A 17,534-nucleotide genomic window follows, 5' to 3' on the forward strand; every position below is an offset into this window, starting at 1 on the left:
GTGGTGCTAGGGATGGAATTCAGCTTACTACTAAGGAATGAATCTATATCTCTGCAGATACTAGACAAGTGCTCTACCACTGAACTAACCTCCAAACTTTTACATTGTCTTTTAAACATCTTAAGCATCAACCTGTGAAACGATCTATTTTACCTTACAACTGACATTAAGAGGTCAACAAATATTTTGGACACATTCTGGAAGATGTGTACAATTAAACATTGACAGCCAATATGATTTAACCTTCAAAGAGCAATGGAGTGACACAATATTTGTTCTTTTGTTTTTCAGGATTTAAAAAAATGTATTTTATATTAGAAAGCTGCTACAGTTGTCAACTCAGAGCAAGAGTTACCAAAGCTGAGTTAAAGTTATTTGCTGGAAAAAGTTTTGTAAAATCAACTTAAAAAATCTAGACTTTAACATTAGATGCTACCAATTAATTTACTTAGGTGTGCTAATGATATAGGGTCATATCATTATATAATGAAGTAATTTAGGGGCAAAATGATATTGACATGGCTAGTTAATCTGAGAGAAACTTTTAAAAGCTTTCTGCATATATGGAAGTATAACAACTGTAATATAGGCAGCAAGAATAGCCATTCATAATTCCATTGTTCAGCTTATCTACTCACTTTTTTTAAAAATGGGTATTAGGGACCACAAATTCACAATGGTTAGTTTTACATATTTTCTTAAGGGATTAACAAAAGCTTAGGATTTTTGTTTTCACCATTTTGAGATTTTCCATTATTCCATTGGGGTTGGGCCATCCTCTCCTACCTACCACTAAGACTAAGACTACTAAGACTAAAGACTCCAGAGTAAGATTCTCATTAGTTTAAGAAACATCTGATAATAAATTCCAAGGTTCTCCCTGCCTCATGGCCTATTGTTCATTGTGAATCATCACTGATCATCTCACATCTCCACTGTACCTCCATTTTGTCTCTTGCTCTTTCTTTCTTTCCCCCAGCTGCCCTAACACCTGGCAGGAGACTGGGACTCACTGCAGGAGTCTCTAATAACAGGATGAACATGAGAAAGAAATAAATCAAAATCTCAAATCAAAAAAGAAAAAAAAAGCACCAGCTAATTCTAAACACAAAATTCAGAGCATTAAGAATGCTTTCCAATTAATGTACTTTCGTACATTAGCTAGTAAAAAGAATTCACGTAAGTTTAGGTCACACAGAAATGACACTTAACAATAAGTATAGACATTTTTTTAAAGTAACTTAGCTGCTTCTTCCACCTTCACTCTCTCAAAAGTCAAGTTCCAAACTAACTGAAAATCAAAGTAATTAATTTATTTAATTCTAATTCTTTTAATTAAATTTATAATAAATTTTATTTATAAGTAATTTATATTTGTATAACATACTATATATTTACAATAATTTATGAATAAATAAATAAATATTTATTTAATTCTAAAACAGGGTAACTGGTAATGTGACTTTATGGTACCAATCAAAAGTTACAAGGGGTTGGGGATTTAGCTCAGCGGCATAAGCACCTGCCTTGCAAGCAGGCAGTCGTGAGCTTGATCCCCGGTACCGATAAAAAGGAAAAAGACAAAAAAAAAAAGAAAAAAAAAAGTTACACAAAACATTTTAAAAGTGTTTATGTGGGCCAACTAAGAACTCACATACTAATTATGAAACATGAAAAATAAATGTAATAGGCATAGCACTGTACACCTATAATCTCAACACTCAGGAGACTGAGGCAGGATTCTGAGTTCAAGGCCAGCCTACACAGTCAGACTCTTTCTCATAAACAACACAAATCATATATAAGAATATACTTATAAGGATATGACCTTATCTTTGTTTGGTTGCTTCCAAACACGATATATTTTGCTTCCTAACAGGAAGTCTATCTTTAACATCCTTGGTAATACTTTTATTTTCTAACCTGGGCCCTATCTTTCACTGTTTGACTCTTAGATCATTTTTTTCGCATGCCTAAAAAGCTTATAATCTGAACTACTTCTAAGATAACAATATGCAATATATTTACTGTTAATGCCCTATTTTTTTTTTTGAAATTCTGTATCACTTCTATCCTTTTTGTTTTTAAAATTAAAAAAAAGAACCTATCTTGTTATTAATTCCACATATGGACAAAATTTTTCTCTTTGAAAGCATGCTCTTTTGGCAACGATGGGAAACATTAAAATTTCTTTCCCATATCCCTTATCAGTGATACAAAAGAAAAGAAAGACGAGTCACACCTCACTATCACTAAACCCACTACACTGCAATTGACAGTCATGTGCCTAAAAAGAGAAGAGAGGAGAAACAAAAAAGAAAACAGCAAGCAGGCAAACCTGCAATCTGATTATGACTGTTTTGGGATATTTTTGCAAGGATTTTTTTCCTTTATTATTTTATAAAAAATAACAAAAACTCGTAATAAAATAAGAATAGCAGAGCCAAGGATTTAGCTCAGCGGCATAAGCACCTGCCTGGCAAGTGTGAAGTGAGTTCGATCCCAGTTCAAAATCACACACACACACACACACACACACACACACACACACACACAACCAACCAACCAACACTTGGCAAAATCATGCAGGGCCCAGGAAGAGAGAAGCCAGTTGAGCCTTCCCTTGACTCAGCAGAAGCCACACTGGGTCAGGGAGTACAACAAGCCAATTTGCCTTTCCAGTAAGCTGCACAAACTATGCAGGACCCTGAAAAAGAGAAGCCTGTTCACCCTTCCCATGAGCCAACCAGCACCCAGGCAGAAAATCAAGAAGCCCACACTCCTGCTTCCAACCCCGCCCCCAACTCCCATCCAGGCAGCCAGCTGGTTTTGAGGATAGGCTGGGTTGCTGGCAGCTGAGGCATGGAAACAGCTAAATGCTTATGCTGTTCAACTGACTTTGTGTGGACTTGGGGCTGGTACTCTAAGCATCTATTGGAGGATGACAGTATACAAAGTAGTGTGTACAGAGGATTTCCTTCTCTCTTGTTTTTGAGGTCCAGTGTTTTTTCCACCGTTTTGTTCCAATTTATTGTTTTGTTTTATTTAATGTTCTGTTTTGATTGGTTTTATCCTGTTTTGTTTTATTTGGTTTTACTATGTCTAATGATAGGATCAACTGATATGAAGATAACAAGATATATTATGATACCCACTGCTGATTTCCTATTACTCTGCTTTGAAGTTCTGTACCACTTTCACTGTTTTGTTTTGATTGGCTTTATTCTGCTTTATTTTGTTTTTATTCTCTTTAAAAGAAAACGAGAATAACAATACTTAACATACTGTGTAATACCTTCAAAGTACTTACTCAAGAGTACAAAACAACAACAAAAAAGGATTCTCTTACAAAGAAACAGACATTAGCACAAAACTTTTTTTCAGTGAACTAAGAGAAACTCTTAAGTGTAAAAATTAGTGTCGTTTTAAAATATATTTGAAGCCAAGAATTGTGATGCACACCTGTAATCCCAGCTCTCAGGAGGCTAAAGCAGATCACTCTTAAATTTAAGGCTAATCTGGATTACATAGTAAATCCAATCCAGCCTGAACTACATAGCAAGACACTATCTACCTATAAATAGATAAATAAATATTAAAGTATTTTTGAAACCACACAATAGACATTTGGGGAATCATCTGAATCTCTCCCTACTTACTATTTACCTTCCATTTTGCTAATTTGCATATATATGCATAAAAAAGAGAAACCTAATATTATTTAATTAAACTTTTAACATCATGTTCTCAAATTGCATCCATTTTCCTATGAATGTCTCAAATTTATCTTTCTTTATCCATTCATCTGTTGATGGATATATACAGATTCCAAGATCTAGTCATTATAAACTGTGTGCCAATAAATATGCAAAAACATGTCTCCTTGTAATATGATAATTTTAACTCTTGGGAAGATAGCTACAAGAGAGAAGTCAAATGGAATTTCTATTTTTAGTTTTCTGAGGAATATCTACATTGATTTCCCTAGTTTATATTCTCTCCAACAATGTGTAAGAGTTTCCTTTTCCTCACAATCCCTGCCAGAATTTTTAACTGTTATTCTTTTTTGTAATGATAGTTATTCTTTCTGGGATAAAATGCTATCCTCTGGTAACTTTTGCATTTCTCTCAGGATCAGTAATGTTGAACATTTTTACATGTATTCATAGGCCATTTGTACTTTTTTTCCTGAGAAACAAATTCATTTTGGATGCCCAGTTTTTTTGATTGGGTCTTTTATTTGGGAAGTCTAATTTTGGTTTCATTTCGGGGGTTTCTTTATTCCAGATGTTGGCTGTTCTGGTTTGTTTTGTTGTTGTTGTTGATGTTGTTTGTTTTTGTTTTGTTTTGTACTGGGGATCATACTCATAACCGTGTGCTTGCCAGACAGGCGCTTATGCTGCTGAGCTAAAATCCCAGCCCTGTTTTAAAAGCATGCTTCATTCTAAATAATGTCTGACTGGCCTGTGTAAAATACATTGTTAAAAAACACAAAATCTGAGGTCAAGATACACAAAATGTATCTGAAGCATTCTTTACAAAGGGGGTAGTAAGATATCAAACAGAAATGTGATACTAAAATAATGCAATTCAATACAGCTTACATTCAAACTTTGCAGGTGAGGTTACTTTTTACTAACTTCCAGGAAGATGGTAGAGTAGTGAACAGCTGAAAAAACGCCTCTCCAAGATTTAGTGTCCAGACACTAAGCAATGCGAGGAAGAAGAGGAGGCAAGTGGGTCTCCAGCGCCATCAAGCATCTATACCAAAAACTGAAGCCCACAGGAAGAACAGAGAGACTTCAACAAAGGAGGTGCCAAGCTGTACTTTCTCCCTAAGCCTTGGCTCACTGACTGAGAGGGGTGGCAAACCTGCAGCCGTGTGGTCATTGCTGGTGACACTAGAGGCCTCAACGGAGTCACCAGCAGAATACAGCAGTAGATGCAACATAGTGAAGTGGCTGGTGATATACTCAGGTTCAGATGTCCACCAGAAGAGGACCACCAGATCAGTGGCCTTCAACTGAGCTCCAAAATCAGAGCAGCTGTGGGCTGGTTCCATCTAGTGGCTTACAATGTCAGGGGAGGGGGAACCAAGTTCAAGTCAGCAAGAAGTCACAGAGTCCAATTCCAGGCAACAAAGGCCTGAGTTCAATTTGGCAGGACATATAGAGTGTATCTCAGGCTGAACAAATCAAGTTCCAGTCTCACAGTCAGAAACCAGCCTGAACTCCAGTGGAACTGAAGGTGCAGGCTCATTGGGATTACCCACTACCCCACAGTAAATCAACAGCTGCCTTGCTAGGATTAATCAACATGGATCTGGACTCCCCACTGTGGACCCCCCACTGTGACATGTCTTAAAGTGAACACTTTTTTTCTTCATTCTTTTTTTTCTCCTTGTTTTTGTTTTTATTGTTTAGTTTTCTTTTTTCCTGAAAAAAGTATATGCAGCAGAATGAGCCAATGTGAGAACAGACTCTCACATATGGAAGATAGGATTGTGGTTAGTGATCCTGGAAAGAAAGATTTCTTAAAAATAGTGAAAACTACAAAAAGTAAGTCCAACAGCTGCTAGATGATGCAAAGAGGAATAACATAACATAGATCAAAGCCAATGAAAAGCAGAAAGATAGTACAAATGAAGAAAAAAGACTCTTCACACAATTAATGGCAGAAAACTTACCAAGCATGGAAAAAGAATTTGACATGCAGATAAGTGAGGCATATAAAACTCCAATTAGTCATGATCAAAGAACATCTACACCAAGGGACACAATAGTCAGAAGCCCAGAAATTCAACAAAAGAACAGCATATTAAAAGCTGTTAGAGAAAAGAAACCAATCACATATGAAGGAAAGCCCATCAGAATCATAGCAGACCTCAACACAAACCCTGAAAGTCAAGGAGAGCATTGACTACAGTATTTCAAATCCTAAAAGAAAACAGCCTCCGCAGGGCATGGTGGCTCATGCCTGTAATCCTAGAAGTTGAGAGGCTGAGACAGAAGAATCACTATGAGTTAGAGGCCAGTCTGGGCTACAAAGTGAGTTTGAGGCCAGCTTGAACTGCACAGTGAAACCCTTTCTCAAAAAGACAAAAAAGAAAAGAACAACCTCCAACACAGATTGATATATCCCACAAAACTATCTTTCAAAATTACTGAAGAAATAAGATATTTCCACGACAAGAAGCACTTGAAATTCATGACCACCAAACCAGCACCCTAAAATGTTCTGAAGGACATTCTAGAAAAACACAAGAAGTATTACAGCTCCATGAACCCCAAAAGAATGAATCTATCAGAAAATGCTAGCAATTAAACAGAGAGGGAAAAATGAGGAGGCAACAATAGGAAAATATTATAACAAGGATAAGTCGATAAATATCAATTATAACCATCAATATTACAGTATCAATTCACCAATCAAAAGAAACAGATTAGCAGAATGGATCAAGAAGCAAGATGGAAACAGCAGAGGTAACTATTCTATTTGCAGACTAAAAACAGATTTCAACCAAAGACTCATCATGAGACAAATGTCACTTACAATCCTTGTAAACAGAACAATCCAAGAGGAGATATATAAATATATATGTATCAAAAACCAGTGCACCCAAAATATATATAAAAACAGGGGCTGGGAATTTAGCTCAGCGGCATAAGCGCCTGCCTTGTAAGCAGGCAGTCGTGAGTTCGATCCCTGGTACCGATAAAAACGAAAAAGACAAAAAAAAAAAAAGTTACTGTGTTAAAGACAGCATGGAGAAAGATACTGTTTTTTTCTTTTTTCTTTTTTTTTTTTTTTTTTTTTTTAATGGAGAAAAGGCCTCACTGTGTAGTTCACGGTGGCCTTGAACTTATTCAAGTGGTAGAGGTTGGCTCCTCCTACCTCAGCCTCTCAAGTGCTGGAATTACATGTATGCATTACCATGCCTGGCTTGACAGACACACAATTTTTAAAAAATGATATCAACCTAAAGAATAAAATAAGTCCTTAATGGTACAAATAAGGAGAAGAGACAACTCCTTCTTACAGAATAATTCCATTTTATTAGTGTAAAGAAACAATAATACGTTCATTATTAGATTACTAACAGTAGAAGTCAGATACACTGGTATGTGTCACTATAATCCATCTATTCAGAAGGCTGAGGCAGGAGGATCACAAACTCAAAGCCAGCCTTGGCAACAGTGAGACCCTCACCTCAAAAATAAAGCTGGGCAGGGGCTGGGAATTTAGCTCAGCAGCATAAGCGCCTGCCTTGCAAGCAGGCAGTCGTGAGTTCGATCCCCGGGACCAATAAAAATGAAAAAGACCAAAAAACAAAATAATAATAATAAAAAAAATAAAGCTGGGTATGGTGGGGCATACACCTGTAATCCTAGCACTCAGGAGGCTAAGGCAAGATCATTACACTTTCAGGACCAGCCTGGGCTACAAAGTGAGCTCAAGGCCAGCCTGAACTGCAGAGCGAGACCCTGTCTAAAAAGACACTCCCCCCACAAAAAAAAAAAAAAATTGCTGCACTTTTCTCTAATAATACAGACTTTAAAGCAGATAAACAGACGTGGCAAAATGTTAACAATCAGAGCCGGCCAGAGCTGTCATAGAGCTATAAATGCTAGCAACTCAGAAAGTGAGAGGGGGCTGGGGATTTAGCTCAGCGGCATAAGCGCCTGCCTTGCAAGCAGATAGTCGTGAGTTTGATCCCCAGTACGGATAAAAAAGAAAAAGACAAAAAAAAAAAAAAAAGTCAGGCAAGATGGTTGGCAAGTTCAAAGACAACTTGGACAACTTAACCCAATTCTAGGGCCCAATTCTGCCTCAAAACAACAACTGAAATAAAAACCAAAAGGATGGGAATTGAGATGTAGCTCTGTAGCTCAGTGATATAGCGTTTACCTACCATGGTAGAACCCCTGGGCTCCATCCTGAGCAGCATGAAATGTTCGTAGTTGGTGAAAACTGAGTAAACAGTACACAGTTCTTTGTATCATTTTTGTGACATTTCTATAAATTTAAAACTATTTCAACATAAAAAGTTTCTAAAGAAGAGGGCTTGCAGGCTAATTTTAACAGATTATCCAACATCCTTATAAAAACAAAATAATTGATCAAATATATACTAATCTAGGGGCTGGGGATTTAGCTCAGCTGCATAAGTGCCTGCCGTGCAAGCAGACGGTCGTGAGTTCGATCCCCGGTACTGATAAAAAGGAAAAAGACAAAAAATATATACATATATACTAATCTTGTGGCATCATAAATAAGGGCCATCCTTAAAAGTAAAACAAAGAACTACAAATGTTTTCAACTCTAGGAAAGTAAACCACGGGAGCTGGGGATTTAGCTCAGCAGCATAAGCACCTGCCTTGCAAGCAGGCAGTCATCCCCGGTACCGATAAAAAGGAAAAAAAACAAAACAAAACAAAAGCAAACCACTACAGTTTAAGGAAACAAATCAATTGGGCTGGGGATTTGGCTCAGTGGTGTAAGCACCTGTCTATCAAGCACAAGGTTATGGGTTTAATCCCCAGCACCAAAAAAAAAAAAAAACCCAAGTATTATAACAAAATTAGCCCATAAACTCCACTGAAGAGATTAATAAATGTGTGAAATCAATAACACTCTCAGAAATACTTTTTTAAAAAAAAGCAAAATGGTTCAATTAATAATTTTTTCCCCTTGCTGATACTAAAGATTAAACCCAGGGCCTCACTGTCTGCTCGACAAGTGACTCTACCACTGAACTACATTCCCAGCCCAATGTAATATACTTCTTTAACTGGCAGCAGTAGGAAGTGAACCAAGAGTACAGTAATCTATACCCCAGCTTATGTGTGTATATAAAAGGAAAGCAGTAAATATTTGAAACAATGACTACAAAATTCCCTAAATTAATGTCAGATGCTAGTTCAGAAATTCAGAAAGCATAGAAGACAAAACAAGACTAATAGTACAAAAATTGCACTTAAGTATACCATATTCAAACATCAAATGATAAAAAACTTCCAAAAGAAGTCAGAGTAAAAAGCAAATTATCTTTTTGGGGGAACAAATATTAAGACTGACATCTGTCTTCTCAGAATTATACAAGCAAAAACATCAGAATTAAGAATATAAAACATCCATAGGAGAAACACACATACACACATGCACACCCAGAAATCGGTACTCTGCAAAATGGTCCTTCAAAAGTAAATAGAGCAGAGCCCAGTGTGGTGGTGTGCATGTATAATGGAGGCTCAGGCAAAAGGACCATAAAGGTTTTGTCTTGTTTGTTTTTTGAAACAGGATCTCATTATGTACAACAGGTTAGGCTTAAACTCACTATGTAGTACAGGTTAGCCTTGAACTAAGAGTGATCCTCCTACCTCAGCCTCCCAAAGTGATGAGATTACAGGCTTGTGGCACCATGCTCCACAGGTAAGTTTTTTTTTTTTTTTTTAAATCTTTTTATCAGTACCAGGGCACAACCGCCTGCTTACAAGGCAGGTGCTTATGCTGCTGAGCTAAATCCTCAGCCCCTACACAGGTAAGTTTTAAAACTACCTTTGTAATTTGAGACCAGCCTAAACTACACAGCAAACTATCTCAAAAGAAAATAAGACAGGCAGAGTGTCAGATGCCTATAATTCCAATTACTCAGCTGGCTAAGCAAAAAGGTTACAGAATCAAAATAATCTTGGCAAAAACTTCTCTCAAAAAATAAAAGGGACTGGCACTTGACATTTACTGTGTTTCATCTCTGCTATAAAAACCAGTTATCAAGGTATCAGAGTCCCTAACAAAATAAAAATAAAAGGGCTGGGGAAACAGCTCAGTGGTAGAGCTCTTGCTTAGCATGTGTACGGAAGGTCTAGTACCAGTCCTCAGTACTGGGGATACATATACAAATATGCCAATCTCAGCAACCAGAGAGAAAAACTGTTAATACGCTTCTATTAAGTGAAACAGTATAACATTTGGAAGTAAACTTAAGGTCTAGTACCAGTCCTCAGTACTGGGGATACATATACAAATATGCCAATCTCAGCAACCAGAGAGAAAAACTGTTAATATGTTTCTATTAAGTGAAACAGTATAACATTTGGAAGTAAACTTGGTTTAATCTTTAATGGATATTACAAATCCTAAGGCTACCACTAAAAAAAAAGGAAATATATAACTGACAAATGAAAGAATCAAACATAAAACGCTCAATTAAAACTATAAAAGGAAAGGGTCAGGGATTTAGCTCAGTGGTTTAAGTGTCTGCCTGGCAAGCATGAAGTCGCAAGTTCAACCCCCAGTACGAAAACAAACAAAAAAACCTAGAAAAACTTATATAAAAGAAAAAAAAACAAAAAAGAGCCAGGCACAGTGACATACGCCTGTAATCCCAGTATTTAGGATACCAAAAAGATTTTAAAAAAAAAAAAAAAAAATGCATGCTGTGTATAAGAAACTTACTTAAAAGCCAGACATAGCAGTATCCTTCTATAATCACAGCACTTAGAGCAATTGATGCAGTAGGATCCTAAGACTGAGCCCAACTTAGGCAACTGTACAATTCAGCAAGACCCTATCTCAATTGTTTATTTTTATTTTTGGTACTGGGAATCCAACTCACAATCTGCACTAGCCAGGTAAGTGCTTATATCACTGAGCTATATCCCTGGCTCTAAAATTTAAAAAATGGTTAGGAATATAGCTCAATGAAAAGGCACTGGGTTGAATCCCCAAAACACACACAGACTTTTACTGTTTCCTAAATACAACTAGGGAAATATTTGTTACTAACTAGTAATGATAAGGCTATTAACTGATTTATCAGTTAATCCTAAAACTAGCAAATTAATCACATTCTAAGTAAAATCTCAAAATATCACTCAACATAGACTTACCCAGGTTTCCTTGTTCAACTGTCAGCACCACTTCATCCATCACCACAGCCCTAAAGTCCAGTTCCTCCTCACAACATTTGGCCTTCAAAGCTCGTAAGATCTCTTTTTGGGGGTAATCTTCCCTGATGCGACGATCTGTCAAAAACCACAATTTGGCAGCCACAGAGCTACACATCTTGATCCACTTGTTCTTCTTTCTCTGGATTATTTCCTCTTGAATATAAACTCTACCTAAATGTAAGAGAAAAAAAAAAAATATATATATATATATATTTATATGTATGTATATGTATATATACATACACACAATGTAAGTTAAGAAACCTGATTGACTTCTGGATTCCAAGCAATTAACTATACAAATAAGAAAAAAGTGAAGAAATACTATTATTTTTTCCCTTTACTGAAATTAGAACCTGTATATTACTAAAAATATGGGAACTAGCAACCATTGCAGAAATAAAATACTTCATTTCCCTACTCACGAAAACTATCTTAATAACTTATAGCAGGGCACTTAGTTGGAACTTTCAATACCATATCCTATATTAATATTGCCTAGATAGAGCATTTGCCTGGCAAGTGTGAAGTCATGAGTTCAAGTCCCACTACCAAGAAAAAAAGAATGCCTAGGCATATACTTTAATGTCACCTACTTTTCACTATGCTATCCCTTGAAAAGCAGGGTTTTTTGCTTTTGTTTTTGGTACCAGGGATTAAACTCATGACTGTGTGCTTACAAGACAGGCACTTAGGCCTGCTGAGCTAAATCCCCAGTCTGAAAAGCAGTTCTTCTTGATATGAAACAAATGAAGTTCCAATCAAGATGCTCCACCTCACTCATCATTGAACACTCTAAGTACTTTTTTGTATCTGTAGCTATTTTTATGTCAATTCTCTTCCTTTGTTTTGATAGTTATGTAGAAAATAAGATAGCAGAACTTATATTGCTAGATAACCAAATAACATCATTTATACAGTAATATTAATGAAAATACACTGGAGTTGTCTATTTCAGTCAGAGCACAGTATGGCTACTTGTTTGTAGAACAAACAAGTTCTTTAAAGAGAAGTTTGAGGGCCAGGGATTTAGCTCAGTGGCATATGCACCTGCCTGTCAAGCACAAGGTCACGGGTTTGATCCTCCCCAGTACCCAAAAAAAAAAAAAAAAAAAAAAAAAGGAAAAAACAAAATAGAAGTCTGAAATAGTTTACTACAATGCAAAATAAGACTTTATAAAAAAATATTTTCTTTAAGGATATAGTCCCCACGTCTGAGTTTGTATCATGAGTAAACAACAGTTGAAAGTAGTCTTCCTGAGAAGTAAAAAACTAAAAGTTTGCGAAGGGAAAGTTTTTAAAACCTATTTTTACCATAAAAAAAAAAGAATCACAAAATTTCAAGTACAGTACAGCTGTTTTTCACCCTTGATATTGGAGTAGGGGTGTCACCTAGCCCAGAACCCCATGGCTGGTCTACACCACTTCACCCCCAGCCCTGATGTTTAAGTCCCTTATATAAAATGGTACAGTATTTTCCTGAGTAGTATACATCCTCCTGAACACTTCAAATCCCCTCTGTACAGTATTATTTAAATATAATGTAAACACTACATAGTGTTATACTGATTTGTTTATGGAATAACAAGAAATTGTATATACTTATTACAGACATAATTTTTTTCCAAATATTTTCAATCCAAGGTTGGCTGAAACCATGGATGCTAAACTTATAAATACCTAAGGCAAATTATTCAAGTATTATTCTAGATCAGGAATTTAGCTTAGTGACATAAGCATCTGCCTGGTAAGTGCAGGGTTGTGAGTTCCATCTCCATACCAAAAAAAAAAAAAACGAGGTATTATTCTAGATGACGTTTGGAAAATCTAACAGAAAAAAGGCAAAAGATTAGAGGAAAGCAAAGATTGATCAATGGCCTCCTGAACAGCAGTAGCCGGAACGTGTTGTCCAGGTGCCCTTCATCACTCTCCCAGGTATCAATTAGAAGGATCTGCTCCACAGAGGATATGGTACAATCAGGGCCATCAGTCCACACTCCCTGCACCTTGTCCTTCCATGCCTGCCACTCATACCCCCTACTCCACTCCTAACTGAACTACCCTGCAATACACTTCCTCAAGGGCACAAGGCCCTAGTGTCAAATAAGCAAGATATCTAGATATAGTAACCAAACTGGTACACATGTAGCAAGGAACCAATGCTAACAATGCCATGCTCTTTTCACTTCTGGTCAATTTGTAATCTACAAATTTTACTACTTGTATAGTAGTTTGTAGTATTTAAAATCTCATTAGAAATTCAGCACACTGATATACAGCTTTAAACCCAACACGTAAGAGGCTGAAATACGAAGATACTGCAAATTTTAGGCCAGCCTATGCTACATTGAGACCTTGTCTCAAAAATTGCATTAGAACATAATTAACAGATCCATAAAAATAAAATATATGCAAAATCCTATGGTCTTCCCTAGAGCAAAAGAGTCTGTACAGCATACAAATTGTAAATTCTTGTTCTCTTTTCCTTAAACAATAGAATGTTTTTTCTAAAAGTTTTTCTCCTATGAAACTTTTCTTGACAAAATTTTAATCAGCTGTGGAGGAAAAGATTCAGGGCAAACCTGTATTATGATCATCTAAACTGGATGGAAAAAACAAAAATTTTTCTCTTAGGTTGTGCCACAATTTCTTTCCTGCGTCCCTAACCAGGGATTATACCCACAGAGACATAGGATTTGGTACAAACGTGCATTAGCAATAGCACCTAGGGTGTTCCAGGCTCAAGAGGGCTCACTCAGAAGGTAAAGAACCACAAAAGAAATCATCACAGCACAGTATCTATAGAAAATCCTTGGTTTCTCTTAAGGGAAGAACTAAAAAACACAAATGCCCTTAATATGTTTGTATTGCCTAAGTGTCACACACCTGTAATTCCAACTATTCAAGGGGCTAAGAAAGGAGGATTGCAAATCTAAGATCAGCCTGGGCAACTTAACAAGTCTGTCTCAGGAAAAAAAAAAAAAAAAAAAAAAAAAGGATGGAGATGTAGCTTAAATGGTAAAGTATCTGCCTGGCATGTACTAGCTCCTGGGGCAGAAATAGCAAGGTGTTGCAAGCAGGCAGTTGTGAGTTCAATCCCCGGTACAAATAAAAAGGAAAAAGACAAAAAAAAAAAAAAAGAAAAGAAAAGAAAAAGAAAGAAAGAAAAAGAAATGGCAAGGTGAAAACACCATAAAATGAAGTGGAAAAAAACAAGAAGAATGCATTCAACAGTTTCAAAATCTGTCACTGACTGCCAAAACTCTGAAGTCTTTCAGTACCCCCCCTCACTCTTGGTTCTTGAGGCTTTCACCTAAGTGTGGCAGTTGCTGCCCCAACAGCAGTCAGACCATGTTTCAGACACAAGACACTTCAGCCACCAAGAAGCAGAAATGTTCTGCCAGTACTAATACTTCAGATGTCTAGAAACTACATTAGACCATCAAAGTTAACCCAACAAGATGCTTCTAGTCCCTCTGTAATCAAACAGTAAAAATACTCCCTCACCAACTTGAATCATTCTGGACTATCATAACGCTAGTAGAAGATGCCAATGATGCAGTCCGTGGGGACTGCAGTTCTTGGCTTGCTCTTATATCCCAGGAAGGGAAATGGGTATATTGTGTTCCTTATGTACTCCAGACACTACATGCAATGTATGCCTGCCACTCAAAGATTTACTGTCAACATCTCACAATTCTAGTGAGTCTTAATTTTCCTCCTCATCAGAAAAGGATTTCCTGACTTTGGGTAGCAGTTGCATGATTTTACTGCTGGCATTTACATTTGGAACATTTACAAGACTTAATGCACTTTTTGGTGGATGGGGCTGTTACGGATCCAACTGGCCAGAAGCAGGTAGGGCACAGAGATGATCAGGACTGCAAGTTCATGCAGCAATTCCTGACAGATGATGCACCTAACTATGTCATTTGTCTGGCTTGTTATCCTTCTGACACTTTTTTTTTTTTTTTTTTTTTTTTTTTTTTTTTTTTTTTATGGCTATACTTCTTTTTTTGTACCAGGAATGAAACTCACAGCCTTATGCTTGCCAGGTAGGCGCTTATGCCGCTAAGCTAAATCTCTGGCAACTTCTGACACTTTTGCTGTTTTTTTTTTTTTTTTTTTGAGACAGGGTCTGTGTAATCAGAGTGGCCTTGAATTCCCAGAGATCCTCCTGCCTCCACCTCCTAACTGCTGGGATTTCATGTGTACATTATGATTGGCACTTCTGACATCTGAGGACAGTTAGCTGTTTCTATATGGTCTGCAGCCAGCTAAGGTTCAGATCTGGCTTCCCATTTCCCTTTTCTTAAGGTGAAAACTGAGCAATGTCAGTTTTCTTTTTTCAATTCTTTTTATTACTGCCTTTTTCCAATCAAATGTATATTAAGTTTGGGGGAAGTATACTTAACATGCCTAATTCTTTTCATTCTTTCCTCCTGTCCCACTCCCATTTCCATTTGCAAAGGATTTATTTTCCTGCTTCCTATCATTGGTCCTTTTCTTCATTATTTATATTTGGGGTCTCATACAAGAAAAGTCATGTGATATTTAAGCTTTTAGCTGAATTATTTCAGCATGATGGTTTTTAAGGTACATACATCTTCCTACAAGTGACTCAATTTCATCTTTCTTTACAGCAGAATAGTACTCTATTGTGCATAAATACTTCTTCTTAATCAATTCATCTGCTGGGGCTGGGGATTTAGCTCAGCGGCATAAGCGCCTGCCTTGCAAGTCGAACACACGACTGTGTGTTCGATCCCTGGTACCGATAAAAAGGAAAAAGACAAAAAAAAAAAAAAGTAAAAAAAATTCAATTCATTTGCTGATGGACACATAGGCCACTTTAAGCTTCAGCTATTATGTATGACATGTACCACTATAAACATGGATATGCATGTACCACTTGCAATATGTCTTAACTTTTTAAGGAAGATACCAAGGGGAACAGATGAATCAAAATGGAATTCCTCACTTTCATTTTTTAAGGAATCTTCATACTGATTTCCAGTGGGTATACCAGTTTACAGTCCCACCAACAATGTAGAAAGATACGATTTTCCCTATAGTTTTGGCAGTATTTATTATCTTAATTTTGATGATAGCCATTTTTCCTGGAATAAGACAACACCTCAATGTTGTTCTGGTTTTTCAAGAAAAGATCTCGGGCTGGGGATTTAGCTCAGTGGCATAAGCACCTGCCTTGCAAGTGTGCACTCGTGAGTTCAATCCCTGGTACCGATAAAAACGAAAACGACAAAAAAAAAAAAAAATCTCACAGCTGGGCATGGGGCACACTGTTATAATCCCAGAACTCAGAAGGCTGAGGCAGACAGTTTGTTGTAAGTCTGAGACGAGCTTGAGCTACAAAATAATAAGCCCAAGGCCAGCCTGAATTGCACAGTGAGACCCTATTTCAAAAAAACCCAAAAAAGAAAAGAGAAAGGTCTCACCATGTAGTTCAGGCTGACCTTGAACTTGCAGTGGTATTTTTGCCTCAGTCTCCCATGCCTGGCTCAATGTTGTTTAATCTACATTTCTCTGATGATCAGAAATGTTGAGTAATAAATGTCACATTTATTGGTCATATTTATTTCCCTTAACAAGTATCTATTCATATCAGTTGCCCATTTTTTTTGGGGGGGGGGGCGCCTGGGTCTTTCATTGAAGGAGGAATCTAAATTTTTTTCAGTTTTTTGTATAGTCTAGATATTAATTTTTTTGTCTGATGTGTTACTGACAAATTTTTCTCATTCTATAGGTTGTCTCTTCACCCTGTTTCCTTCACTGTGTAGCTTTTTTTTACTGTGTAACCTTTTAATCTGATAGGATTCCATTTGTTGATTGTTCATGCTTTTATTGTACAATTAGCGTTGTTTAGAAAATCTTTTTCTATGCCTCTATTTTGAAGTTTGCCTATTTTATACTCCAGCAATTATTTTAATAGCTATGTTTCATCCACCTTGACTTTAATTTATGCACAGTGAGATGGATTCAATCTACATTCAATCTTAGACATGTGTGTAACTAATTTTCCCAACACACTTTTTAAAGAAGCTATTTTTCCTCCACTGTATGTTTCTGGCTCCTTTGTCAAAGTTCAGATGGCTTAATGCACTTGGGGTTGTTTCTTCATCTTCTATGCTCTTCTACAGATCTGCATGTCTGTTTTATGCTAGTATGTATACCATACTGTTTTTAAACCCTTGGCAGTTTAACTCAGTAGTATAATCTGAAATCCAGGATTTTTGATATCTCCTGCTTTATGTTGCCCAGGATTGCTCTTACTATTCTGGGTCTCTTCTGGTTCTATATAAATCTTAGGATTATTTTCTCTAGTTCTGTGAGGAATTCTGTTGGTATTATAATTGAGATTGCATTAAATCTATAGATCACTTCTAGAAGTAGGACCATTTTGACAGTATCAGGTCTGTGTATCTTTCCATTTTCTGATGTCCTCTTCATTATGGGGGGAAGGGAGTTGAAACAAGGTCTCCCTATATAGCCCAAGCTGGCCGTGAACTTGTGGTGATCCTGCTGCATCAGCCTCCCAAATGTTGGGACTACATGCATGCA

The 17,534-nt window shown here is 36.8% G+C and overlaps 1 protein-coding gene across 6 annotated transcripts in view; it reads right to left on the reverse strand.

Moving 5' to 3' along the window:
• The window catches only part of Rimklb (ribosomal modification protein rimK like family member B), a 66,070-nt gene that overhangs the window by 33,525 nt on the left and 15,011 nt on the right, over positions 1–17,534 (reverse strand). For all 6 annotated transcript variants that reach the window (XM_063238148.1, XM_063238152.1, XM_063238151.1 and 3 more), the window contains exon 2: positions 10,893–11,123. In XM_063238148.1, coding sequence (XP_063094218.1) covers positions 10,893–11,067 — 175 coding nt within the window. In that variant the 5' untranslated portion in view covers positions 11,068–11,123. The remainder of the gene's footprint in view (positions 1–10,892; positions 11,124–17,534) is intronic.

This window comes from Cavia porcellus, unplaced genomic scaffold (genome assembly GCF_034190915.1).
Source record: "Cavia porcellus strain 051 isolate PalLab524CR breed Dunkin Hartley unplaced genomic scaffold, mCavPor4.1 scaffold_27, whole genome shotgun sequence".
NCBI lineage: Eukaryota > Metazoa > Chordata > Mammalia > Rodentia > Caviidae > Cavia > Cavia porcellus.